The sequence below is a fragment of the Sturnus vulgaris genome, chromosome 22 (genome assembly GCF_052056855.1).
Source record: "Sturnus vulgaris isolate bStuVul1 chromosome 22, bStuVul1.hap1, whole genome shotgun sequence".
NCBI lineage: Eukaryota > Metazoa > Chordata > Aves > Passeriformes > Sturnidae > Sturnus > Sturnus vulgaris.
The window spans coordinates 7,576,223-7,604,081 of record NC_142264.1 but is presented as its reverse complement, the minus strand read 5'-3'; the positions used below and the strand labels follow the sequence as shown (position 1 = coordinate 7,604,081).

Below are 27,859 nucleotides of genomic sequence, written 5' to 3'. Positions count from 1 at the left end.
CAACAGAACCTGGGAGAGGCTGTGCCTTAGGAAAATAAATACCTGGACAAGTCCCTGCTCACGTAAAGTAAAAAAAGGAGCCTTTGCTCACTTTCTCGTTTGCAAAGCTCATTAGCAGAGAGATGGGTGAGGGGTCACTGGAAGGCAAATCATTACTGACACGGATCCCCCAGATGGGAGCACATTCACTCTCCTCTGTCTGAGCTGCCTGCCAGAGCTGCTCAGCTCAGCTCCTCTCCTCCATTATTAAGTTTAAAAAACCAGAATACTTAATAAAGTGTTTCTGTAGAGAGTAAACTGCCCTTTTTGTTATTCCACTCTCTTTTCTCAACAACAGCAGCCTTCTAGTCAGATTTGTGTGTCAGGTGCTGGAGGTGATGCTCTGGGTACAGATGAGACTGAATCCCCCCAGCTCTTAAAACCACAGAGGGAATCTGCCACCAAACCCTGCTCCCAATGCTGCTCCAGGTACCATTCTCATGCCTGGATGCCTCCAGAAGTGAGACCCAAGCTGCATCCCAGCACTGCTGGCCCAAGGCAGCACAATCAGCTGGTGGCTCAGTGCCACAGAGCACCGAGGACCATTTCCAAAAGCCCTAATGACCCCCCTTTGTGCAGAGGCATCCCTGCTCCTCACCAAGGAACCTCCTCAGCGTGAGACAAAAACATTAATCCGAGGCACTGCTGAGGTACAGGCAAGTGCCAGCATTCTAATGAGCTCCTGTCTATACACTGGCATGTATTTTTTTGCTTGTTGGAGCCCAGAAATGATACAAATGCAGTAAACCCCTCTGTGTCCATATATATATATGTATGTATTTGGACAATTCTAGCTTATTCTGTCTTTGTTTTCTTGACTCAGAAGGCCCCTGGTGAGCAAAGCTCCTCAGCAGCAGCAGGACAGAGCCTGGCTGTATGCAGCTCAGTCTCTGTATGTGAGATTTATCCCTCCTCTCCCAATATTTTGGTAAAATAGGACCAAAATGCTGGTTGCTAAAGGGCTCCCCAGAGCCTCCTCAGGGCAGGGATGTGCTCACCAACCCCAGCTGTGGCAGAGCCCTTCCTGAACACCCTGCTGAGGGGGGAACATCCTTCCCAGAGGGGAACATTGCAACTGTTTTCTGAAATAACAGTCATTATCTTCCCACTCTTTCCCCGCTCCCTCCCATTCCCTTGCTTCCTTTTCCCTTTAAAGATCATCAATCATTATTTTAGCCTTAGAAAATCAAACCCATCTGTCTTGCAGGCTCCTGAGAACATGCTGCTTCTCAGCCTGGTCCCTCTGTGACAGTGGGATGGGGCATCCATGGGGGAGATGAGGCAGCATCTCCTCCCCTCTGGCCACCACTCCAGTGAACCCTCTCAGGCAAGTGACTCTGTGCATGTCTGCACTTCAGTTCCAAGAGACAGGGATTTGTTTCAAGCAGCTGGTGGGATGCCTTGCACACAGAAAGAAGTGTTCCTGGAGCAAGGAAATCTGCTTCCCTTCCACAAGTCACCAACAGCCCATTTTGGGGTGTGCTGGTGTCTCCTGCCTGTCAGGGCATTTTCAGTCATAGCAGAGGCTGGCACCGCCAAAAACATTTGGGAAAAAAGAAATTCAAGCCCTGTCCCACCTGACTCACCTGTCAGCCCAGCCACAACACCACACAGCAAATCTTATATCCCAAACCAATCCCAAAGCCCCGAGCCAGCTGTGACCACAGCACACCAAGCATCCCAGTCTGGTGAGGAGCAGAGGGGCACCAGCCAAGCCCTCAAGGAACAGCTCTGAAGAAGCCACTACTGGAGAAAACAAGGCTGTTCTCATCCAAACCACTCCTTCCCTGTGCAGGCAGAGACCTCCAGCTCACCTTGCTGCTTCCTGAGCTATTCCTGAGCTTTAAACCAGCTGCCCCTTGCCCACGAGGTGCAAACCCCCTCTGACAGCAAAAGCAGCCAGGTGGTTCCCACTCACCACCAACACTGACCCCAACAGCCTTTGCCACCCTTTCCTCTTCAAATCCTATTTTCAGCACAGGTATTTACCTGGATTAATGAGATAAAATCCAAAACCACAGGTTCCTTGGAGGGGGGCTTGCTGTTAAGCTCAGGGGGCTTCTGCTTCCAACCACAATGTGCAAAAGGAGTCAGCTCCTGCTCCAGGGAACCAGTGAGACTTTAAAGGGTTAGGAGAGACTGGTTTCCTCATCTCCCTCCCTGGGTGTGCATCTCTCCCATAATTAGCTAGGTGCCTCTCAAGGCAGGGATGGGTAAGTTTTTATTTTTCAATGAACAATTGACTGTCAAAAAAATGCAGATTTGATGAAGCTTAAGTGCTTTGTGGGATTCCATCAATTACATCTCAAAACTCATTGGGAAATTAGGAGAGCATTTAATTTTGACAAGGTTGAAATGTTTTGGTTTCCATCACCTAATTTTGTTTTTATTTCAGGCTGTACACTGGGATAAAGCAATATAAAACAAAGCTCCAGATGATAATGGTGGAATAAAACATTTCCCTCTCCTTTATAGAAAGGAAATGCTTTGAAACGAAGTATTTTGGAATTTTCGCATACGTGAGGCATTCCTGCACAGCGTTTTGGTTTGGGCTGAAACTCCCAAATACCCCATTTACCCCAGGAAAAAAAGATCTCAGCATCACCCACATAATTGCAAGGCATCTTTCCATGGTCCCTAAGCCACCTCTGGTGACTTGTACTGAAAGGAGGAGAAGAAGGCAGTAACCACTGCCCTGCTCCTTCATTTCTAATCCCAGTTCTCCCCAAAACGGTTACACTCCTAAATTAAGGCATTTCTCTGCCACACTCCGCAGCAGAGAGGAACAGCCCATCATTCTGATGGGAGAGAGCAAGGGAAGGATTAGCCCCAAACAAGCTGTGCTAAGGTTTATATGCCTGTGTGGATCATGCTAAATTTCTCCTCCTTCTGTGTCTAAAGAGGCTGGGACCAACACCACACCAGTGTCACTGCAGGCCATAACTTCATTAAATGGTTCTCTAGTAGATGATCTCCCTCCTGCATCCTGCTGAGCCAGACAAATTCCCTCCTTTGTGATGGGCTGACCCCCTAATCACAGGGAGGAACAGCTCAGATCATCCTTGTAGGCAAACTGCACTTTTTTAGTGCTCAGACTAGAAATAAATCCCTGCCAGAGGGACCTGAGCCTGTGAGAGGGGAGCCAGTGAGGACGAGCAGGATTTCATGTCTGTACAGAACAGCAGCACCCAGTGCCCAGGCTGGGCAAGGCTCTCCCAGCTCTTGCCAACACCTCTCCCGAGGTGGGGTGGCTCCTGGAGCACAGCCATGCTTTAACCCTTCCACATCCACCAGCAACATCCTTGGCTCCTGGAACACTCTAATGTGCCTTAAAAAACATCTGCAGGCACACAGATGTGCAGAACCATCAGACCACAGCACCTGCCCCCCACACTGCAGTCAGACCTCTCACACCTTCAACAAACCAGGGGCTAATTCTGATCATTCCTGGCCCAGGACTCCGAGCTGCCTTCCTCACCCCCAGCCAGGCAGCTCATGCCCTTCTGCTTCTCCAGGTGGTCCTCACAGTGAGGAGACCCCAATCCTGGGAGGCCCCATGGGGCTCAGACACCCCCAGACCTGCTGCTGCCTCCTCCCTCAGTGATGCTGAGGATGCTTAACAAGCACTGGAAGAGAATAGAGCACCTCCTTGCCCAGCTCATGTACTAAGACCAAAGCTCCCATTACTTTGGGGGGGGGGGGGGGGGGGAAAAAGCACACACACACAAAACCAAAAAAACAACCAAAAAAACCACCACCAACAAAAAACCAACAAAACCAAAACAAAATAAAAAACTACAAAAACAAAAAAAACACCCAAGCAAAGCAAAACAAAAAAAACCCCAAAAAACCTACCCCTCTTATTTTCAATAAGGCTGCAATCCTGCTTTTCTAGGCTCAAAAATTCACCTGGTCACGGGGAACAGGTCATGGTACATGGAAGAGACCCCCCCTTCTCCTCAGGTGGGTAAGAGGACTGGTACCAGGCAGCAAAGCTAATCTGAGAGACAGCTGGAGAAACCTGAATTTAAGCCATGATGCAGGTGTTTCCTTCAGTCTCTCAGGGCCAATTCACAGGTTTTCATCTCAAATTATAAATCACCAACACATGAGGGTTAAGCATTTTCCCTCCTTCAGCATCCTCCCTCCAGGCTGTGCAGCTACCACAGTGCCAGTAGAAAAAGATCAGTAATATTTCCTTTATAGGATGTCGTCTGAATTATTCCTCTAGCACACTTTCTCCTGGTTTGCTGTGATCCCTGCAAGATGGTACAAAACACACACTGGACTCAACTTGCAGAGTCACCACATTCAGAGAAATTCACTGGGATTTTTCTTTCTTGGGAAATGCCCACAGCTTGACCAGATCCATCAGCAGTTCTAGAGTGCAACAAGAAAAAGCAGCATGGAAGCAGGCTTTTAAAAGCTTGAGGGCTCTTAGGTTATGTTAGGGCTCAAACACAAGGCTCCAGTTAGTGATGTCAAGGTCTTGGCAAGGTTGCAGCTGCTAATTCTTAAAATTACCTGAATAAAAAAAAGACCTCCGATAAGAAAAGAACTACAGAAACCCTTTATGCACTCATGCCATCTACTGGGGGCACATTAAACTAACAGAAAGCCACGAGACAAGGGGGGAAAAGGGATCCCATGGGAAGTGGGGGATGGCAGGTGAGGAGCTGCCATCCCTATGGGTGGGAACCCTGCTGGAGAGGCTTTAGGGTCTTCAGGTCGTGCCTAATAAATAGGATTTTAACAGAGCAAAGCACTGTTAAACACTCTCTCTCCTCTCCATCATCAGCCCAAGGAGACTCAGGCAGACTCCAGCACGAGCTGCAAACACTCCACCCTCAGCTTTTTAACCGAGACCTTTTAAGGCCAAACAATTAGGTAATGGCAGAGCCCACGCTGCTAAAAACCCGGAGATAAATGCATCCCAGTCCTTGCAGAATTACTGGAAGCCGTATTAAGGGCATGAAGGAACTGGTAACAGATGATGATTATATATAAAAGGAATAAGAAATCTTTGAGATTTGTGCTGCTCCCTGGTTGAGCTGCTCGGCTCCAGCTCTGTGGTGTATTAATTGCTTACAAGGCTGCATGTATATTTTATGCTCAGTACCTGCCTGGAACATTTGTTGGATTTAGCCTTGATTGATGAACCACTGATTATATACTTCTGTGGTCCTCAGCAAATTAATAAACTGTTGACTGGTAGAGATTAACAACATGTCATGATTTGTGAATCTGTGTCCAGAGTAAAGCTGGAGCAAACCTAGTGCTAAAATTAGTAGGCAAATGCTCCCTGAACTCTATAAAAAGGGGATAGCTTAATTAAATTACATCCCGATATTGCCCATAGCACTTACCAAATTGGCAAATTGAGTTCACAGCAGTTCAGCTTCAAAACTAACTGACATCCCTGAAAATTTGCAGCACATGACCCCATCCCTTCTTGCACTGGAAGCCCAGTTCACACCCAGCAGACTCCAGGAGCAGGAGTGGGATAAGGAGGGGCAGCACAGGGATGGGCAAAGAAAGTACCAGAATGTGTCAAACCCAGCCTGTGTGAGCTCTGAGACCCCACTCCCAGCCCCTCTGATCCCACTCATCACCACGAGCACCATCCAGGGCTGGGGGCTGTGCTGCCAGCTCCTCCATCAGCCTTTTCCCTGGACAATGGAGCACGGTCAGAAGCATGGGGACAGCTCCTTCCACACTTCTCCTCATAGCCCTCCTTTGCCAGGGACCGACAACAGGTCAGAGAATAAAACATTGCACAGGGCTGGGAGAGCTGGGAAGCAGCGTGGGCTGGTGTCGGTCCAAAGGCAAGCAGGGAGACAAGGGCTGGGATGCAGTGGCCGTCCCCACACTCCCCGTGCACTGCTCAGCCCTGCTGTCCTCAGGCTGGGACTGGGGAGCTTCACCCCAAGAGTGGGAGCCGTGCAGAGGGACAGAGCAGCCTCATGCTCCTGCAGTGGGGAGAAAAAGGGGTGAAGAGCAGAGTGGGGAGAGACTGTCTCCTGTCCCCATGGGATGCACAGCCCCAGGAGCCTGATGTGATGTGAAGGGTGGGAGTTCCTGCGGTCCCCAGGAGGGGATGCCCTCCAGGAGAATGTTCCTGCTGCTCCTCCCTTCTCCCCTCACCGTTCATTCTCTTTACACACAGCCTCAGTCAGGCTTTACAGAAGCTTTACCCCAAGTGACACAGTTTTCCTTTTCTGCCTTTTCACATGCCAGCACTAGGTCTGTACTTTATTGACAATTTCTATCTTAATATATCCTGACTTTAAAAAGAGGCATTGCTTCCCAGAGGCGTGAGGTGATAAGAGTCCTGATTGCTTCTGACAGTGCCTGGCAAGCACGTTGGCATTCAGAGCAAAATAAATAAAAAAGGGGGAAAACACCCCAAAAGACTTGAAAGGCAGCTGCTCCCTGGAAAAGGGGACAGAAAAAATGGCAATGGGAAAAGAAAGGAGGAAGAGGAGAGGAGCAGCAAGGGGGAGATGGCACCAGGCGTTGCTGGTGACACATCAGACTGTCATACTAAATGGCCTTAACAAGCAACCTGAGAAGGGGATAATGAAAACGCCTCCCCCCGGGACAGCACGGCTCCAGCCTGACCTTTCCCAGCTGCCGTGTACAAACATCTTCAATAAATAAAGAGACACTTATCTCCTGTCTCTGCTGAGACGGGAGGGATGTGGCGAGGGGCTGTGCCTGCAGGGGGATGAGGGGTTTCAGGGGTTTAGGAGCAGGGAATGTGGGGTTGAGGGGCTGGTGGGGTGGGTGACAGCTCTGGACCCCCTTGGGGGTCACCACGGCTTCCTAGCAGCCAGAGGCTTCACCAACAGACAAGAAAAGATGCTCCAGGTTTGCATCACTTCCCAAGGCTCTGTTGTGTGTCTCTGCAGTCATTCTGGATTCACACAGGCTCCTCATGCAGGGGAGGGATGACTTTGATGTCAAGGTGAGATGGGTTAGAGCTGGGCGAGGTCTGAGCTCTGCTGCTCCCATCTGGAAGCACAGCAAAACCCTTCTGGGCATCAACGTCTGGGAACACCTCCACGGAACTGTCCACAGCCAGGCTGGACCAGGCTCTGGCAGCCTGCTCTAGGGAAGGTGTCCCTGCCCACCAGGGGGTTAGGACAAGATGACCGTTAAGGTCCTTTCCAATTCAAACCCTTCTAGGATTCTAATATTCAGAGCCTCTGCCCAAAACTAATGCTCTAGTGTCTAGAAGATTTTCTGGACTCTGCAAAACCTGGGGCTCAGTAGATTGTTTGGCAAGACAGCATGTTCAGAAACAAATCAAGACTGAGGATGTCAGAGATGCCCAGAGGTGGATAGGCTGGGGGGATGCTTCATCTTTCTTCTGCACTGGGAAACACAAAGCAGGAGAAAAAGTGAGGCAGCTTTCCACCTCTGCTTCTTGACAAGCAGGAAAATCACCACCAGCCTCAAGCATTTTTTTCTTTTGCTCATCTGAGCACCTGGGCTGCTTCCCTGGAGTCCTTAAGACATTTGTGATTTGCTGTGAAGGCCCCAGGACTGGGGGAAGTTCACCTCCAGCACACACATCCCCTCAGCCACAGGACGCAGGAGCAGGTCACATCTCCCTCTGGCTTGTCCCCAAACCAGAGGCCAGCCCCGGAGACCCTACAGCTCCAGCACCTGCCCCACAGCTCCAGTATGGACCCCACAGCTCCAGTATGTACCCTACAGCTCCAGTATGTACCCTACAGCTCCAGCACCTGCCCCACAGCTCCAGTATGGACCCCACAGCTCCAGTATGGACCCCACAGCTCCAGTATGTACCCTACAGCTCCAGTATGTACCCTACAGCTCCAGCACCTGCCCCACAGCTCCAGTATGTACCCTACAGCCCCAGTATGTACCCTACAGCTCCAGTATGTACCCTACAGCTCCAGCACCTGCCCCACAGCTCCAGTATGTACCCTACAGCCCCAGTATGTACCCTACAGCTTCAGTATGTACCCCACAGCCCCAGCACCCACCCCACAGCCCCAGTATGTACCCCACAGCCTCAGTACCTACCCTATATCCCCAGCACCTACCCCACAGCCCCAGTGCTCATCCCACAGTCCCAGCACCCACCCCACAGTCCCAGCACCCACCCCACAGCCCCAGCACCCACCCCACAGCCCCAGTATGTACCCCATAGTCCCAGCACCCACCCCACAGCCCCAGCACCCACCCCACAGCCCCAGCACTCACCCCACAGCCCCAGCACCCACCCCACAGCCCCAGCACGTACCACACAGCCCGTGGAGTCCACCTTGCGATCTGAAACACATTTGAAGTTGCGGGTGCAGCCGCCGTTGTTGCGGGAGCAGTCCCGGACGGGCCCGAAGGAGGAGAGCAAGTCATTGATGGTTTCGAAGTAGGTGGACAGCATCGCTTCTTCCCTTGGAGAGAAAAGGCACTGTTAGGGCTGGCAGGGAGCTGGCAGAGCACAGCATGGGCATGGAAATCCACAGAGAGCTGCTCTGGCAAAATCCCTGCATTCTCATTAGAGATACTGAGCCAAAGGAAGCTTCCCAAGGAAATGAGGGCTTTGTGATTATGCTATACAATAAATTTGCTGCATAACTCTGGCATCCTTCATAGAATCAACCAGTCATGGGGTTTCAAAGATACTATCCACCAGTTTGATGCAAACTAGCAACTAGGAGATGCTGCATTGGTATCCTGGAGCTGGGTGTGAATCTAACCTTACACTAGACAACAGCAAATCCAAAGCTATAAAACTCTTCCTGAATGTTTCATACCTGGGCCAAGCCTCCCCAGGCATCCACACCCTGCCATCATCATCACCCACATCCACCCCGGGGACACTGCCAGAGCTGCGAAGACACATGAAACTTGGCTTTGTGCTTGCTGGGATGTGGAACAAATAATGCAGGGATGGATGCAGGCACAGCTCTGCTGCTCTGCTCCAGCCCATGATGGGCAAAGCCCCAGGCATTGCTATGCTGTGACACCCCTCAAGCAAGAAGCATGAGCACCTAGGAGTAATTCCAAGGCCACGTGAAGCCATGGGAAGCTCCCAGCCCTGCTTCTCAGAGCTGCACACGCAGCAGATTTCGCCTGTGACAAAGCATTCAGGCACTTTGCCTTCTGCTGGGCTCCTGCAAAAGGATCACAGATGCTTGTCAAGACCTTTAAGCATCTCCACGATATTTTTTTCATCTTCAAAGTACAGTTTATATGCTAAGCAATACCCACAACCCATCCTGGGCAACAGAACCCCTCACCCTCTTACTGTCAGGAGAGAGACAAAGTGATCAGAGAAAGGTCACAGAACAAGTCACTGATAGTGACAGACACGACCTCCACAGGTTGTTTATTAGATCTTTACACATGGGAGACTGCAAATTAACCCTGACCCTTCTGACCTCAATACCCCCGAGGCAGTGCTGGGAGTCACAGCATGGTTTATTCTCCTTGAGCCTCTCCCCTGCTCACCCATCAGCACAATGACCCAACGCCCAGCATTAGTGCCCCTTTTTGGGGGGTTTAATGTGAAAACAGTCTGCTTGGCAATGAAACAGCGGTACAGGAATATTCATCAGCCCTGGAGGGGCACGGCAGTGCTGCCTGGAAGCAGCCCTGCATTCTCTATCAGCAGAGGGCCCCTGAGCTCACACACTGTCACACTCATGCACACAGCCCTGCCAACACCGAGCTCTCAACAAAACCATGAGTCAGGCATTAAAAGAGAATATAACACAACTGGCACCAAAATGATGAGATTTTAAAAATAAACCAATTGCTGCGTTGTTTTCTGGTGGGTTTGTTTTGGTTTTTTTTTTTTTTGTTTGTTTTTGTTGTTGTTGTTGTTGTTTTGTTTGCTTGTTTGTTTTGGGGTTTTTTTTGGGAGGGGGTTAGTGTTGTTTGGTTTTTTGGTGGCTTTTTTTTGGTTTTTTTTGGTTTTTTTTTTTTTTTATATTTTCCTCCCCTAAATTTGCTTTAGGGTATAACCAAGCTTTTCCCTGCAAACTCAAGGGCTAGAAACTCCTGAGACCGAACCCAAATAAAGCCTTATGCAGTATTGAAATCACGTTTTTTTTTAGATTCCGGATTTTAAGGGAATCACAGGATTCCTAAAGCTGGGACTTTAAACGAGGAAAAAACCATTTAAAGCAGTGAGAAACAATAAATTGGCATATCTCCATGGGCTGGGGTGGATGAGTTATCCCAGCACTGGGGCAGCTCCGTGTTCACTGTGGTGCCCCACATAGCAAATTCATGTCTGTGCTGCCCTTTTTCACCCCAATTAATGCTTCCCAATTAACTTTGCACTCATTGCAATCAAGCTCCTGATATTCTCCCTTTCTTGGCCCACCTCCTAGATTTTCCAGCAAATTTGGATACGAATCTCCCTCTGTCCTTTCTTGGTCATGTTTCAAATATCTTTAGAGGCCGTTTTCTATCAGCACTCTGTTCCCACCAGGGTCTGCAGCTCCTCTGAAATGAGGCAGTGAGAAAGGCAGGATATGTTAGATCAGGGCACATATTTCTGCTGGAGAGATTGGGGGGGAGGAAGGGGATATTATTTACTAACTAAAACCACTGTTTATTAACACAGGGAGAATTATTTTTAAAAAGCCAAAACCAACAAACCGTGACAGCTCCTCCACCACCCACCCCAAAAACTGAGCCCCATCTGGTCCTTCCAGGGGGTTTCTCATCGTGGGTGGACAGAAGGAGAACCATGCTCCCATCCTCCCTTCTGGCTTTTCCATTGAGCCACCAAACAACCCATATCCCTGGAAAGAGAAGATGAGGAGCTACAGCTGCTTTGGGTGGTGGAAAGGAGATCCTGGGGCAGGGTCCTTGCATGGGATTGCTCCAGAGAAACAGAATTCTGCCAGGAGACATCAGCTCATCCCACATGGCACCAGGCTGGGGCTGGCAAGGGCAGCTTGTCATATTTTAATTAAAACTTGGAAGCACGAACCAACCTGCTGCCCTCGGGAGGTCTGAGGATGGGAACGGGAAACTCGCTCTCCCAAGCCTGGCATAATGGATGACCCCTGCCAAAGCCCAGGAAGGGCTGGTGAGCTGGAATGAGCCATTAAGCACATTAAAATATTAACCTTGCTGGGAGGTTGGGCAGCAGAGCCGCGGGGAAGTGTTCAAGTGTCACCTGTGAGAGGAGCAGGGCGAGGGCAGCCGCTCGGCAGGATCGGTGCAGTGTTGGCCATCGTTCCATTAGAGGAGCTTCCCTCCAGCACAGAGCCCTGCCAGGCCAGGGCAGCTCATGAGAGGCTGAGTGTGCTGCTCGGAGCCAGCTGGGAGCAAACTCCACTTCCATCTGCTCTGGAGGGGCTGCAGGAGCCCAGCTCAGTGCAGGCAGGTGCTGCTGAGCCCCTGGCACTGCCGAGCCCCTGGCACTGCCAGCCTCAGCAGCTCACTGAATTTTGGGAGTGGAGAGCAGTCATTAATTACCTGCCTTCTGCAGTGACACGTGGCATGGAGCAGATGACTTCCCACCCTCACAGCTCTGGCTGTGACCCCTGCCTGTCCTTCCCTGCCTGCTGTGTGGGGCTCCAGTTCTCACATTCCAGAGCCAGCCCTGGAGAGAACGCAGTGAGACAAGGCAGGGGACACTTGAGGAGCGATGGCAGCATCTGGCCACCACTGCAGGGATGACCAGATGGATGTGCCCCCACTGGGGACAGCCATCCCCACCATCACCCGGGTGCCAGATTAGACCAGCCCTGATGGATGAATCACTTTCCCTGCAGTTAGAAGCTGCCTGCAAAAGAACAGCTCTTGTTCTCTCCATGTCTCTGTGTCGGATTTCAGTGACTGAGCCCTGGATCTGTTCTGACAGGGCAGGGTGGAGAAGGACAGGCTGTGTGTCCTGAGTACATCAGAGAGCCCAGGGGAGCTGCTGGTAGCCCTGGCTGGACCCAGGTGCCAAAACCCCAGGGAGCAGGCAGGGCTCAGCACCTGGTGCACTGGGAGGATGAGGCAATCCACCAGTGACCCGAAGCCAGGTCTTCTCAAAAGGGGTATTTTGGAGAGAGAGACCTAATTTCTGGTGCCGGATCCTCCCCACAAGCCCATGAACACACACACACTCTTTAACTCTCCAGCCTTCCCAAAGACACCTGCTGACACCCAAATGATATAGTTATAAATGAAACACACTCCCCTCCCTGCCAGGACCCTCTGAACACACACCCAGCATCAGTTAAACCCCATTTTCTATCAACATCTCATGGCACAAATGTCCAGGGTGGTGCAGCAGAGCAGGGCTCCCATCCTGACTCTGCTCACATGGTTCAGATCATGGCACCCATCCTCACACAGCCCCATTCCACCTCCTACCAGCTGGATTCCCTCCAAACCACTTTTCTCCACCCTCCCCCTTTGTTCCAGGTCTCATTAATGAAGTGGATTCACTGACAAATACCGCTGGGGGTTATTTATTCATGAAATACCAACACCAAGCAATTCTCAAAGCCTCCAAAGCACTCATCCCAGAATAAGCTCCAGAGCTTTGCAGTGGCTCTTCTCTCCAGCTCATCCTGAAGGGGATTACTGGGTGTTATCCAACTCTGCTGCCCCTTTTTTATTGCCTGCTAATGGTTAAAGACTTCAGTGCCTAACAAAGTTCACCATGGATGAGAAAAATAAAGAAAAGAATGCGAGCTGGAGACTAAGCCAGTGCCATCTGCTCCCTGAGCTGGGTTTGGAGATGGATCAGGATGGGAGCTTGAGGTTCAGGAGTTTCTAGGGATAGGGCTCACTGGCAGCACAGCTGTCACCTACAGCTTCACCCAGAGCCACCCAGCACAGCCCAGCCAGGAGGGCTCATGCCCAGCATCTTGTGCTGCTCCCTGCTCTGTTGAACAGGGAACTTCAGAGCTGCTGCACTTGCAAACCAGGACAGAGCAATTTACACCCAGATTCTGCATTTTTCAGCCCAGCTGCTGCTTGCCTGAGCAATTCTGAGCAGATCTCCCACGGTGCCCTGGAAAATTCATCACAGAAATGGGCACAGAGGGTGAGCGACACATGGATCCCAGCTGAGGGTGTACTGCAAAACTCATAATCACATTTCTCATAATTATATATAACCAATAAAACCCCAAGCTGCAGCTGCAAAGCCCAGATTCAGAGCAAAGGATTGATCAGCACATGGGACTGGGACCTTGGCTGCAAGTAGAGCCTTTGGGACCCCTTGGTGCCACCACCTGCAGTCCCAGCACCACACTCAGCACATTCCTGCCCTCTGCAAAGGCACAGCCACCCCTTCCCCAGCGGAGTCCCCTGCCAGGACCCCCTGTGTGTCACAAACATTCATTTTTGCTCCCAGCTTCTGTACACTGAGGGTGATGATTTTCTTCACATTTAAGACAGGCAGCCAAGGCAACAAGAGAAGGGGATGGAAAGTGCTCACCGCTGCTGGATGGCCAACTGAAGATGCTTTCCAAGTTATTTTTAGTACTTTTAGCACTTCCCACATTCACACTACAATTCCAGCTGGGTCTGCTGCACTACAGGCTCAGCTGCTCTGTACTCAGAACTATCCAGTTAAACACCCAAATTATAAAGAACGTGTAATAAACGATCACCTGAGAAAAGTGGTCTCCAATTTAAATGCAACAGAATATGTTTTTTTTTCTGGGATTTCAACCCTTTCAATTTTTATTCTGCCTGCAGCAAGAGACCATTCTCTCTACAGCCCTTTCCTGCATCCCTACAGCATTCAGTCATGGATCACAGAATGGTTTGAGCTGGAAGGGATCTTAAAGCTCACCTCATTCCCACCCCTGCCATGGCAGGGACCCCTCCCACTGTCCCAGGCTGCTCCAAGCCCCAGTGTCCAACCTGGCCTTGGGCACTGCCAGGGATCCAGGGGCAGCCACAGCTGCTCTGGGCACCCTGTGCCAGGGCCTGCCCACCCTGCCAGGGAAGGATTTCTTCTTGATACCCATATCTGAGGAGAATGCAGCAACCATCTCCTACATCACTGAACCATGAGCCAAGTGAGTCCATTCCCACACTGACCAAGCTGGAATGCTCTGGAAAAGTTCATGTCCCTCCCCAGAACTGAAGGAGCTCATGAAGTGATGGCAGCTTCTCACTTGGGGACTTCACAGCCTGAAACTGTGGCATACTGAAGCTCCTGTCTTTAACCAGGTGTCCCAGTGCTGTGCCTGCATCAGATTTATTATTTCATGTAGGAAAAAAGTGATTTTCTGCCCAGTACACCGACAACCACTTTTCAGCCACTGTAATAGTGCTGGAAGGTTTGAAGAAAAACCACTATCCAGGTCCTCGACTGGGAGAAATCATCCTCACTTGAGTGACACTGGAGAAGGCATTTCAACGGTGCTGTGCTGACATTCCACAGATGATGAGCTGCTTGCTATAAATTTTCTGGGTAGTCTCACTTCTTGTGGCAATACTATAATAAACACTTGCAAAAACGCTCTCCCAAAAACCTTGAGGTTGAAAGTGTGAAAAATTCCCCACCAAGCATCAATAATTTGCTGGAGATTCAATAAAACCACCCCTCTGCCTGAGCATTTTGAAGATCACTTCTGCAAGCAGAAGGGGCAGGAATTTAATTACAGCAAAGCAAAGCAAAAACAAACACACTGGGATAAAAGCAAGCCAGGAAAGCACATCCCAAGGGATGTTGGGGTTCACAAGGACCCTGCACCTCACTGCAGCCCCCTGGAGCCAGCACAGCCCTGCCATATGAATTCATCATATCACAGATGAATTAAACTAGATAGATTTAATTCTGAGTATTTTTCTTGTTTCAAGAAAGGTTGTGGCTGCAATTTCAACCCTGCACGAGCCAAAGGAAATGCAGGAGGTGCTGCCTCAGTCTCCCAGGCAACGTCAGTGCTGGGAGGGTTAAGAAAAGGCACATGAGCCTTACGAGGGATGGCAAAGCATGGGCAGGAAGTGGGCTGGGAATTACATGTGTTGGTACCTGCTACAGTCTGTAATCCATCCCAAATTTTCAGCAGGATGCATTTCCAGTGTGCTGGATGCTCCTGTGTGTCAGGAACCTCGGCAGCAAAATGTGGGATGGGATGGGATGGGATGGGATGGGATGGGATGGGATGGGATGGGATGGGATGGGATGGGATGGGATGGGATGGGATGGGATGGGATGGGACAGGGGCTTGGAGCACAGCAGGTGCTCTCAGTGGGACAGAAATCCCACAGCAAGCACCTGGGGACACCAGGCAGGAGGAAACCCAGCACTGCCAAGCATCGTGTCCCCCCTGACCACCCCAGCAGATGTGATGGGCACTGCCAGGGAGACACCAAGGTCCATCAGGCATGCCAAGAACAGAGCCATCACACTGGCCTGGGCACACAGAAAAGGTGCAATACATGAAATTATAAAGGTCACATACCCAAAACTTAAGGAAATTCAGAATTAAGGTTGACAGGACAACCTTAATGCAGTCTCCAGTAATTTTTGCCTTGATGGGGGTGTTAACTCCAAGACCACATCCAGGAGGGTTATCCTAAGGACCTATCTCTTCCCAAATGCCAAAGGTGATGGTGCCAGGCTGCAGCCAGGAGCCCTGGGCCACCTGAAACGGTCCAGAGCTCAGTTTAGGCATCCCAAAACCACCTCTGGGTACTGAGGAATATCCACAGCTCCTCAGCCCCCTGCAAACGACTTCCTCTGCAGCTTCTCAGTATCTTGTTTTCTCTTGCTTGGAGGACACATAGCTCCTACTTTATTGTACTCTATCCAGGCACTGTTCTGCATCACAATTACTTAGCTCCTTGTGGCTTGCTTATGCTTTACTCAACACCGAGAAGCAGCAGTATTTCACAACAAATAAAGTGATTAAGTTCCCAATCTCCCTGTTATCATCCCCATTTTACAGACAGGGAGCCAAGCCATAGGAACAGTGATGTAAAAAACATCCACTCTGTTACGTGCACCAAATCTGAGACATTTAGATGTGATTTTTCAGAATGCTTAGCATTAAATGACACTTTCCCTGCTCAAAGTACAGCTCTCATTGACTTCAGTTGAAGTTTTTACAGCTTCATATTAATGCAGCTCATTCCCAGAGCAGGTTCATCAGCTGTGCTGAGCGAGGCAAAGGTGAAAAACTAGGATATGATCATGCCATTAAAGATGATTCCATAATGCATATGCACAGAGGGGCTGCCTGAAGGCTGCACAGCAAACCGACCCTGGCACTTGCCAGCTCTGGAGTTCTGCAAACTTGATAACATTTGCTAAAGAGGAGCTGTTGGGGGTTTTATTCTGGGCAGGGAGGAAGGTGTTCAGCCTGGAAAAAGAGGAGATTTTCCAGCAGCAGCTGCAGGATAAAGCATCACTGTACCTTTGGTGGGCAGAGCTCTCCCTGGAGCAAAAACACCTCCCTGACTGCTCCCTGCCCTCTCACTGCTTGGCCCAGCATTTCTCATTTTCCTCTCCCAGCTCCCCTTCCCCACCTGCCCAAACTCGGTGTTTTTGGCCAGCTGCTGTTTCTGTGCTTGGGGATGTACAATAGCTGCTGGCTCTCACGGCTAAAACCAAACAAGGCTTCACGCTGTGTGCAGCAATTCCAGTTTTACAAAAGCACTTTGGAGCTGGACAAATTAAGGCAGTTCTTCTGTAAAACAGAGACCCTCCACAAAATGCCTGCCTCAATCCTCTGCAACAGTGTTGCTTGGGGGGGTGAGAAACAGAAATCTTAGAAAAACAAACAATCAAGCAAAAGCTGAGATAGAAGTCCTGAGATCTCTCGCCCTAAATTATTACATGCTGAAAACATCCTGAGATGGGTGAGGCCACCCCAATACCAGGCAGTGATTGCAGCCCTGCTGGTTCAAATACAGCACAGATTCACATGGGTTCCACGTTACATGCCAAAAAAATGTCATTAATGGCAAAATCGCCATTAAACTCAGTGCTGTGATGGGCTCTGGGCATCTCCTCTCCACCTCACCTGTATCCACTCCCAGCAGGGGAGGTCACATGCTGGAGAGAGCAGGAGCATCCAGCCACTCTCCCCCTGTCTTTGCCCTTCCAAGCCATCAGCAAACCAAGATTTCAGGTCCCAGCTCGTTCAGCATTCCCAAGGCATGACCTAAAGGATTTTCTCATTTAAACCAGATATATATTCTAGCCCAAACAGGAGCTTGGCTGTGCCAGTTTCCATCTCTCCACCCTGCTTCCCTGGCCAAGAAATTGGGAACTTGCTTGCTGGTGGGGCCAGAAAGACAAGAGAGGAGGTGGAAGGAGCCCATCCCATGTACAGCTCCATCCCCTGCTCCTGGGCCCCATGGCTGAACAATTCTTCAGCCCCACAGAAGCAGAGATGTCCTACACTGTCCCATGGGACAGATCCATATGGGGTCTTTGGCCATCCAAAGCATTTTGCAATGGCAAACTGGAAAATGCCAGCTTGGGCCTCAGACTTCAGCCTCTGCTTAGGCATCAATGACTCACTGGGGTTGTCCTTCCCTTTGACACCCCTCTGGGGTGTTTTGGACAAGTTTTTTGTCCTAGTGGGCTCTTCTGGATCTGGTTCTGGAGCAATTCATGAGGGTCAGGAGGAAAAGTTGGATTTTGCAGAGAAGCTGGGAGAGGGAGGGGCCACAGCCCAGACTCAGCCCCTCTCATTGCCCATGGACTGGGGGGGTTTCCAATACACGTATAAAGTAGCAAGATGTGTGCTGATAAGCACTTCGGAAATGCTGATAGAATTAGATTAGATAAATAGGAAACAGCCAAGGCTGCTGGATCAGATATCCATGTCCTGATTTTCCACAGATGTTCCTATTGATCTGCTGGGAAAAGACAGGGCTGAGCTCCTCAGAAACTGGGTGCCAGGGCCCAGCCATCTCCACACAGGCAGGAATGGGTGTTGGGAATGCAGATCCCTATGGAATGCTGGCTGGAGGAGTCACCTCTGGGCACCACAGCTCAGCAGCCTCGTGCAGCTCCAGGAGCAGCACCAAGCTCTGCCATAAAGCTCCATCCAGGTGAACCCTGCTGAGACCCACACACCTGGTGACCCTCACCAACCCCTCTGCATCCCAGGGCTCACCAGATCCCAGCTTCTGTGGCTTCCAGCCATGGCATGGGGTAAGCAAGCAGCCCATGTCAGGAGACTGCACAATGAGAGGAGTGAGAGCCCACAGGAAGCAAAATTGGAGCTTTTTTTTTAGGAAACAAACCTGTCAGCTGTATTAGAGAAAACATCACACACCTGGGCCAGTTACTAGGGATACATTTATGCATATGCATCTATATATGCATAGCTTTGCTGCTATATATAGCTCCTTCCATCAGCAACACTCAGTGGCTCAAAAAAAGCCAGATGAATGTCCACAGACAGAGGAACTGAGGCACAACTAGATTATTTACAGCTCATTTCCAGAAGTACTCTTTGAAGTTAGAATCCAATTAATTTTATACCTGGGGTGAGATTTGCATTGGGTTTTCCATCTGTCTGGGCAGGTTTTTCAAAAGGGCTTGGTTCTTATCTAGGCACCCGAAGCAGACTGTGTTTTCCAAGGTGCCCACATCCAGGAGCAGCTCCAAGGAGCACAGGTGGATTTGCCACAAGGCCAGCACTTTGTTCTGGAAGCCACTGAGCCCTTCTGAGGACACCACCTCTATGGGTGTGCTCTCCAGAGGTGAGGAGCATCCTGATCTGCTGCTGCCTTTGGTATCCATCCCACCCTTACCTGGAGATGCTGGCATCTCAGAGCAAAGAATTTCCTACCCTGGAGAAAAAGAGGGGTTTGGATCCCTGAGCAAGCTCAGCCCAGGATCAGAGAGACACCACTGCTGGCTCAGGGAGGTGATGGGGATCTGTGGTTTGGGAAGGTCTGGACCACCCTGTGCAGCAGGCACAGCTCGTAAAATCACTTTGGTTATTACCTAAAACTGCACCCACACTGCCAGGAGGGTTCCTCTTCTGCCTCTCCTGCAAAGCTGTGCCACTCTGGCTGTGGGCACTGCCTGGACAGAGCCCAAAGCAGCCACACACTGATCCCACCTTGCAAACTCCTTGGGCCAGAGGCTGTGTTTAGCCCTGCACTTGGGGCACCCCTTCAGTTCTCTTTCCTGATGTGCAGTGCCATGAATGTCCCCTCAGAGACACATCCCACATCCCACATCCCACCCCCAGCACAAACGAGGAGCCCACAGCTTGGGAAGCTCTGATTGAGGCAATGGCTGCAAAACATCACCTTCGAACTTCTGAGGAAGAGACAAAGCTCTAAATGCACATGAAAGCCCCAGAGGCCAACGTTTCCCAAGCAAACAGCTCCCACCAGGAGGGCAGGGGCACTGCAGCATCACCTGCCTGTAATGAGCTGACCTGCAGGCTCCCTCCTGGCTCTGCAGCTCGTGGGGTAATTGCTGCACATTTTTAGCCTTGCCTGCAGCCATATCGTACAGCAAAGGCTGCCAAGCTGTGTCCAGGGCCAGGTGTGTTCAGGAAAAAAGAATAATCAGCATCTAAAAAAAGGAAGAAAGGAAGGGGAAAAAAAAAAAAAAAAAGGAGAAAAATCTGATGCTAAACTCTGTTGCATCTGGGTTTTTTTCAGATGAACCAAATTGGCTGCCATCGAAGCAAATGGCAGATGAAGAAAACATTGACTTTCTGCTTGGGTCAATAAACAAGATAAATTGAGTGGGGAGTTGGACGTGGAACAGGGAACATCATCATTTGCCTGAGGAGGAGAGAGGGTTAAAGGCAGAGAGGCTGAATCAGGGCATGGTTGTATCTCATGTAAGGGTGTTCCACCTGGGAGCTCAGCACTGCAGGCAGGAATTGTTCTGGCTCTGCCAAGGCTTGGAACTGTGCCATGGGACTGGGTCTGATGTGTTTAAAACAGATGATCCCAGACCCAAATGTTGAGATGAGGTGACAGGGGATTGCATTCCTGCAAATGAGCACCTGCTGGTGCCAGGGGCTTTGTCCAGGATGGGTTCACAGCCTGTGCAGGGCTCAGACCTGACTGCTGCTGGTCCTGGAGTGACCAGACCAGCCCTGCCCCAGATCTGAGAGGTCAAGATGGGATCCAGCTCAGGCACAGATACACACAGGACTGCTTACTTTGGGCTCCTCCAAACTCACAGGGAGAAATTGGCTCACTTGTGGATGATCCCCATGCCCCAAGGCAGTGAAAAATAACTGATCTGAGCCCCACAGACCAGATCTCCAATGGTTAGAGAAGGCAGCCTTGAGGATTAGCTTAGGTACAGACCTAGAGGTGCTCTAAGCTACTCCTGAGCACAATCAAATCAGTCCCAGCCTACAGCCCCTGGAACTGCTTGTAATAGATGCTAGGGAGATGAGGAGGAGTACGGCCTTGAGATCACCCACAGCACTAGACAGGTAAAACACCACTTGGGAGAGACATTAAATAAGAGCTGCAGGATGGCAGAGGTTGCAAGGAATGCATCAGGGACCCAGTCCCACAGGCAACGATGGGAGCTACAGGCAGGTGTGCATGTGATGGGAACATTGCTCCCCTCAGGCCAACCAGAGCTCAGCCAGCAGGCTCCTTTCAGTTGCCACAGAGTGTCATGGTGAAGGATATTAGGTTTGAACCACAACTCACAGTGGTGTGGGACGTGGTCGTCACCATTCCTGCATGATTAGATCTGTCAGAATCCATCAGCAGGAACTTTGTCTAGGAACCCTCTCTCCAGCTGCACATTTAGGAACAGGAGACTGATGACAGGAGATTAAAAAAAGAAAAAAAAAAAGGGTAAAAAAGAAACAGACAAGAACAGCATTTGCACACTGTAGGATCATCCTCCTCCTGCATCATACTTCACTCACTACCTTTATTTTGCTGCCTGTCTTAATTAAGATGGAAATGGAAAAGCTCCGTGCTAATCCAAGGGCTGCCTCGAGGGGCTGAGGAGGATGCCCAAAATGTAATTTGCTTCCTTTAAAATACATTAGAAACAGCCACACAGACACAGGGGCTGACATGGACCCACCATGAGCCCTGCAAACCACCGGGGAGCAATGGATGAAGATCTGATGGATGCCAGGAGCATCCCTCACAGTCCAGGTAGAGAGGGGAGCTGTGAGCATCAGGAGGGCTCTCAGAGTGGGCAGAGAGCAGGAGAGGGCTGATCCCCTCCCCAGTATCCATGGCAGGATGAACCCCACTCCTCATCAGGGGCATCCCTCAGCCTGGCTCACTGCATAGTGAGTGAAGAGCAATGCCAGCACACTGTGAGGAGAGGTGAGGATTACTCAGACCCTCGCCCAAAATACAAGCCAAGACTCCCCTTTGATTACACACACAAGGGCTAAAGCATCGATTTTTCCAGCCAATAAACAGCAGCAGAAGCAAACTTCTGCAAATGTGACTCTTGGACAGAGTCAGGCTCGAGGTTTCTGGAGGCAGAGCTCACTGGGGAGGCAAACCTGGGAATTTCTGAGCAGAACAGTCAGTGGTTGCATTTTTACTGTTTCATCTAAACAGGCTTCTCCAGACATATTAGTGAAAAGTGGGGATCATAGCAAAGCCTGAGCTTTACATGTTTCTCCAGGTTTTTCTCCCGATGGAAGGAGCACTGCAGAGCTGGAACACTGCCTGGTCGCTGGCCCGAGGGCAAGGAACTTGCTTTTGGCATTTGGACTAATTCATATTAGAAGATACTTATTTGACTTCAGCAATATTCACCTCCATCTATCCAGAACCAAACTGGGTGTAAAGAAATGCAAATGACATCAAAGCTCCTGAGGGCCTGCACTGCCCCAGGAGAGCATTCCCAGGAATAAAGCTCCGAGCAGGAGCTGGCATTTTGGGATCGTCTGCAGACTCTGAGGGTGAAATACTGCCTGACTGTGGGCAGGCTGCAGGATGTGCCAGTGCTCCAGCCTCCTCATCTGTAAAACAGGGACAACAGCAGCTACCTGCCTCCCACTGTGCCACACAGTTAATTAATGTTCCTTTGAGTTGTGAAGATTAAAAGCGGCGTAAAACCGCAAAATAGCGGTTTATTATTATTATGAATGAAGCCTCCACTCGTTCCATCAGTGCCCCTTAAAGCACTGCTGCTGCAGACACTGTGCATTGCTCCCAGCAGTTCTACTACTGCTGGCACTCGCAGGGGTCTGACTGTAGCCTTCCAAGTAAGACCTTTGGATGTGCTGGGGAAGAAGAAAGTGAGAGGGAACAAACAGAAATTTCCACCCCGTTTTGCTCTTTGCACTCGGAGATGATGGTCCCACAATGCTCTCACCCTGCTGGAGGCTGGAACAAAAACAAACCACAGGCAAGAGCATCTCTTCACCTCCTGCTCTCTCCTGTGCTTCACCTGCACAGGCTGCCCTGTCCTGGCATGGGGAATGTCAGAACAGGCCGTACTGCGAGGGCACACAAACACCAAACTGCTTTAGGAAGAGTTTAAGATACTGTCTCTATTTTTAACAGGTGGGAGAGGTTTAGCACAAGAAGCCAACCAGGGGCAGAGCAATGTGGCCTAATTATGCAGGGGCATGGACAGACCCCTTGTTGCAGCAGTTCCCAGATATTGGCACCACCCAAATCATGTCCTGTCCTCCCAGAGCACTGGAGGGAGGGGCCACAGGAGCCCTCCTCAGTCATCCCCTCATCCTGGGGGCTCTCTGGCCCCTATAAACCCTCGTTTACCCTTATCCAATGCCATAAGCATCAAACCTGGAGGAGCAGCTGCCCAGTGCCCATCACAACCTCAGAGCCAATCCCCAGCCCCTGACCCATTCCCATTCTCAGTCCTTGTCCTTGGTTTTGAGTTGGTAAAACCAAATTAACACAGAGGAAAAGGAAGTTCAGGTTCTGGTTCAAGTACTTCAGGCAAGTCTCCTTTTCCACCTACATTTCCTGCATTATTTAACAGAGGTCCAGCATTTTTTCCTTCGCTGCCCTTTGCACATCTTCAGCTTGCATCCCCCTGAGCTAGAACTCCCCCTTTGATGCCTCTGCAGCACCTGGCATTCTGATTTCCTGACCCTGCAGCCAGTGTCTCCATGCCCTGGCACTGCAATCCTGACCTGGCAGAGCAGCTTGTGGCTCTCCATCCCCCCAGCACTGCCATTCACCCTCTGCACACCCTTCCAGCACGCCTGGCTGAAGGACTGAGATGCCTGCAGCTCATGGTGTGCTCCTCCCGACAGACACCTTTCATGTTTAATTCAGCGGCTGGTTTAGTTAATCTATTTTTTAATAATTCATCCCTTCCATCTTAATTTTGGTAGTTGTTGAAAATCCCTAATAAAACATTTAGGGGCTCTTTTACTGGAGCAATGGCATGATTTACTTGATGGAATCCAGTCTTTGATGTCCTATCTTAATTCCCTCCCTCCCACCGTGCCTCAATCCTGTTTATCACTGTGCCGGAGGTAAGAGGTTCTTGTCGAGTTTTGTAGCACTTGAGACGCTTGGTCAGTGTTAATAATTCAGCTGCCCCACACAGCTTAGACAAATCTTGTAGCCAGACAGCCTCTTCCTTTTATTAACAGCTCTCTCTGCCACCACGGACCCAGGCATGGGCTGGGATGCAGAGCAGAGGGACCAGGCTGAGCATCCCGACCTGGCAGGAGCACCAGGAAAACTTCACAGGTGCCAACTGCGTTGTTGGGAGAATTTACACCCTTTTACCAGCCTTGTATTTCATCCTCTACAGCCCGAATGGGGAAACATGCTGGGTTTTTGCATCTGTAATTGGGGAAGAACAGATGGTGGAGGCACAGTTGGAAGTAATACGGCCATTAAAATAATCTATACTGCTTGTAATTCCCCCTCATGTGGAGACAGAGGAGGGCCTGCCTCTGCCCGAGTGCCCAGCCAGGCTGCAGGAAGGGTGGGCACAGGTTTGGGCTTCTTTCTGTTGTTGGGATATTTTGGTGGGTTTTGATGGGTTTTACTATTTCCCTTCACCTGGGATGCTCCTCTTGAAGTGGTTTGGGGAGCCAACAGCTGAACCAGAACTGCTTCCAATGGGTAGTATTTAAATCCCACGTGCCACGTGGAGCACATTTTCTGCCCATATCACCCACTTAAAGCAACTTCTAGCCTTATACATGTCTTAATGATAGAAAAAGAGCAGCAGAAAGCCCCAAGCACTTCAGAGAGATCAGAGCATCTCTGCAGTTAAATTTCAAATGGGGATGATGTGAGAAAGAATTATGGAAAAACCCTTCTGTTGATTCAAGAAAATGGAAACTCTCAGGGGAACACACAGGCTTTGCCATCCCCTCTGTCACCTACAGGTCCTGAGAGTGAGAAAATGTAAAATCAGAGTAGGAAAGTTGCCCAAAAATGCCCAAAGGTACAGCCAATGCATGGAAATTTATGTCCTTGTTCTGCATGATGTAGGGCATGGTTTCAGAGACCTCTTTGCCCTCCAAATGCCCCAGCCACCACTTTTCTTGGTACCTCTCGATGGATGAAGGTTTTCCTCTAGGATTTGTTTACTGCATTGTGGCCAATTGTTTTTCCACACATTCACACTATGGAAAAGGTTCCACTTCAATACAAACTTGAGAAAATTGATGGAATCTCAAAAAAAATAAAAAACAGAAGAAAAACACTGGAAGGTGTAATCCCTTCCCACTCAGACCCAGAGGCATTCACATCCTAATTGATGGGGGGGAGAAGGAAGGAAATTGCAGCAGCATCCCCTTGCCCTGAACCCAAGCACCCCAGGTCCCTTAGGCACCTTCCTTCCCTAAAAGACTTCCCCAGGCAGAACAGAATGATTTTCTCAGGTAGAAACCTTTCTGTTGGGCTTAAAATTTTCCTTGCTCACAACAGCAAATCCAAATACAACCTCTTCAAATCCATACTCTGCTCCCGGAACACAAGGGAGCCAGCAGGACGTTACCTTGGCAGCTGGCTTTGCTTTATGGAACTGTAAATATATTTTTTTAATGGGCTGGCAGCAAGAAAGATGTGTTTCCAGGCTCAACAACATCCAAAATTAACTGCAATTCATTTCAGAAGGGGTGAAGGGGTGGAGGAAGAAGGAACGCAAGCCTGAAAACCTGCAGAATATAAAAGCCTTGAAAGAAACTGCCAAAAATCCCCTGCATCGCTGCCTTCTGGCTCTGGAAAAGAGATTAAAAACCTGAGCAGCATCAGGCTGAAGCAGACGTCACAGAGGCCACCCCGGGCCATGCTCATGCTCACATAAGACTCTTCCTCCTCATTACTTTCCCGAGACAACCCAGCCAGAGCACAAAGCTCTGCTCCTCCCATCTCCTGGCACACCTCAACCAAGGAGATGCTGCTGCCTCATGTGACCAGGGATTCCCATGTCTGCAGGGTCCTTGGGCATTTCTGAGGGACCCTGACTTCACCATCAGCACCTCACCCTCCTCCCTGTGCCACAGCATTTCTCCTGACGTGCCTTTGTTAGCCCCAGTGCCACTCTCTGACACCCAATTTGAGTGACCCTTTAGTGACTAATTTAATTACCCCGGCCCACAAACTGACAGACAGCTGTTAAAAATGGTTATTGCATTATTAATACGCTCCAGTAATTTCCCATTAAAACTATACTGTTAATAATTTTTTCCCCTGTATTTCTTCCCTCTTAATTAGTCTATTTAAAACTTTGAAGGAATATTCTCTTTATGGTAAATGGGAGCGTCGAGCAAATTACATTTTTGATTGAATACTTCTGTGATAGGCCAGCAAATAAGACCGTTGAGTTGTTAATTATTGTCAGAGTTTCACACGATGCCTGCTAATGAGGCAGTCAATCTTCTCTGCCATTCCTAGAATATTAATGGAAACCATTGGTATTGATTCTGTCACCAGGAAAGGCAGGAACTCCTCCTACTTGGGGGGCTCCTGGGAGGGCAGAGGGGACACTGAGGAGGGGACACTGAAGGGACCAGAGACCTCGGGATGGGGTGAGACAGGAGGGTTTGAAGGTGGTGGAAGCTCTGGAAGCTCCTGGATGTGCCAATGGCAGCTTGTGCAGCTCATGGACCCAGTGGGGAGGTTGGCACATTCCACAGGGATCAGTCCCATCCAATCCACGCAGGCAGGACAGGTGACAGGGGGGTGACACTTCCTGCCAGACACGCTGCACCCTGTCCCCTCCCTCTGTGTCTACCTCTTGCATTTGAATATCAGATTCACCTCTTATCTTAAAGACTACTTCTATGTTTTTTTTCTTTTTTTTTCTTTCTTTAAGGAAAGGGAAATACCTGATCCGTCTGGACTTCAGCTGATAACTGGATAGAGCAATGCACTGAAGTTATGAGTAAAGCAACCATGGATAAGGATCGACATGAAACCACGAGGTGGCCCAGAGACTGTACAAAAACAGCCTTTGAGTTGTGCTGGGAGATGTGACAGGGAGCTTTTTGTAGCATTTCTCAACTCCTTTGGGCCCTGATCCTGTTTGATTTTCACACTAATGTTCTCACTGGAGAATGGAGGAGTTTGGTAGCAAAGTCTGTCTGTGTCAAAGTCACAGGAATTCTTTTCCCCACCAGGCTCCCACTGCCCAGCTCAGAGAGCAAGAGCAGGGAGGGACAGTGTCCTGTGCCATCCTCAGTGCCAAAGCCATCTCCCTACTAACAGCATCCTGGCCAAGTCAGAGGGAATGCCACCAAAAAAGATTTTGTCACAAGTAACTGTGACTGAGTGAGGCAACCCACCCCAGAGCTGTGCGTGTCTGTGACCGAAGTTCTGGCTGTCCCACTAATTCCATCCCCCTGGGTGGGCAGGGATCTGCAATTCCCCAAGTTCCTTGGCACATATGTGCCACTGGAAGATGTCACATGTGTCCTGCTGCTGCATCCAAGGCAAGGATGAGCAGCACAGACCCTGGCAGAGCCCACCCTCAGGTGTGGCTTCCTCTGCCTTCAGTGGCCACATCACCCCCGAGCTCATCCACCTGACAAGTGTGGGGCTGGCTTTGCCAGGCCTGTGCAGCATCAAGTCCAAGCAGAGTCCTGGATTTCCTAAATAGGTCACCCAGAACTTGCAGTTGGGTTTATTTCTGTAGCTTTGCTCTGGGGAAGTGCCTGTGTGAGTGCTCGACCCAGAGACCTGCAGGACTGATGCTGAATGCAGACACTGTGCTGGCCCTGCAAACCAGCTCAGCTCCCTCTGAACTGCTCCAGCCTTCCCAGCCCAAACCTCTCCCATCCCTGCTCCCGCTGGGAAAGCCAGGACAGGCTGGATGAGCCTTGCAAAACTCAGAGTCCATTATAGCAGGTGACATGCTGACACAGGTCATGCTGCTGCCGAGAGGCCAGAGCTCAGGGACCTCACTCCAGCTACTCCAGTTGGGCTTTGCACAACCAAACCCACACCTTCCCCAAAAATGAGACCATTTGGGGCTGTTCTGGGAATACTCTGCCTGACTTGGTGTGTGTGTGTGCAGCAGGGGTGGTTGCAGTATCTGTGGGAAGGCTCCCAACTCTCTGCATGCCCTGCCACCCACAGCTGCACAGCTGGAATGACACCAAGAGACAGGGACAGATGGAGGACAATGTCCAGCCTCCACAGGAACAGCCTCCCATCCCTCCCATTCCCAGGCAGGATTCTCTGTGGTTTCTTTTCCACCCTGGAAAGCAGCAGATTTGCATGGCTGTTCCCCAGTTACAGGTGGTGTTCCCCCACCCAGCCACCCCTGCTGCTTCCATGTCCATCTGCTGCCCACTTGTGCTTTTTAAGCAAATCAGGTGATATTTTTACTGCTGTGAAGTTTTCCATACTAAAAGCTCCTTTTCTTTTCTTTTTCTATAAAACAGGCTTCAATAATTCCTCGGGGTCCATTTCCAACCTGGTACTCTATGATTCT

At 50.1% G+C, this 27,859-nt stretch overlaps 1 protein-coding gene across 1 annotated transcript in view; it reads right to left on the bottom strand.

Moving 5' to 3' along the window:
• Positions 1–27,859, bottom strand: part of ASTN2 (astrotactin 2) — a 312,809-nt gene that overhangs the window by 140,981 nt on the left and 143,969 nt on the right. Inside the window, exon 11 of the mRNA XM_088177716.1 lies at positions 8,315–8,465. Coding sequence (XP_088033842.1) covers positions 8,315–8,465 — 151 coding nt within the window. The remainder of the gene's footprint in view (positions 1–8,314; positions 8,466–27,859) is intronic.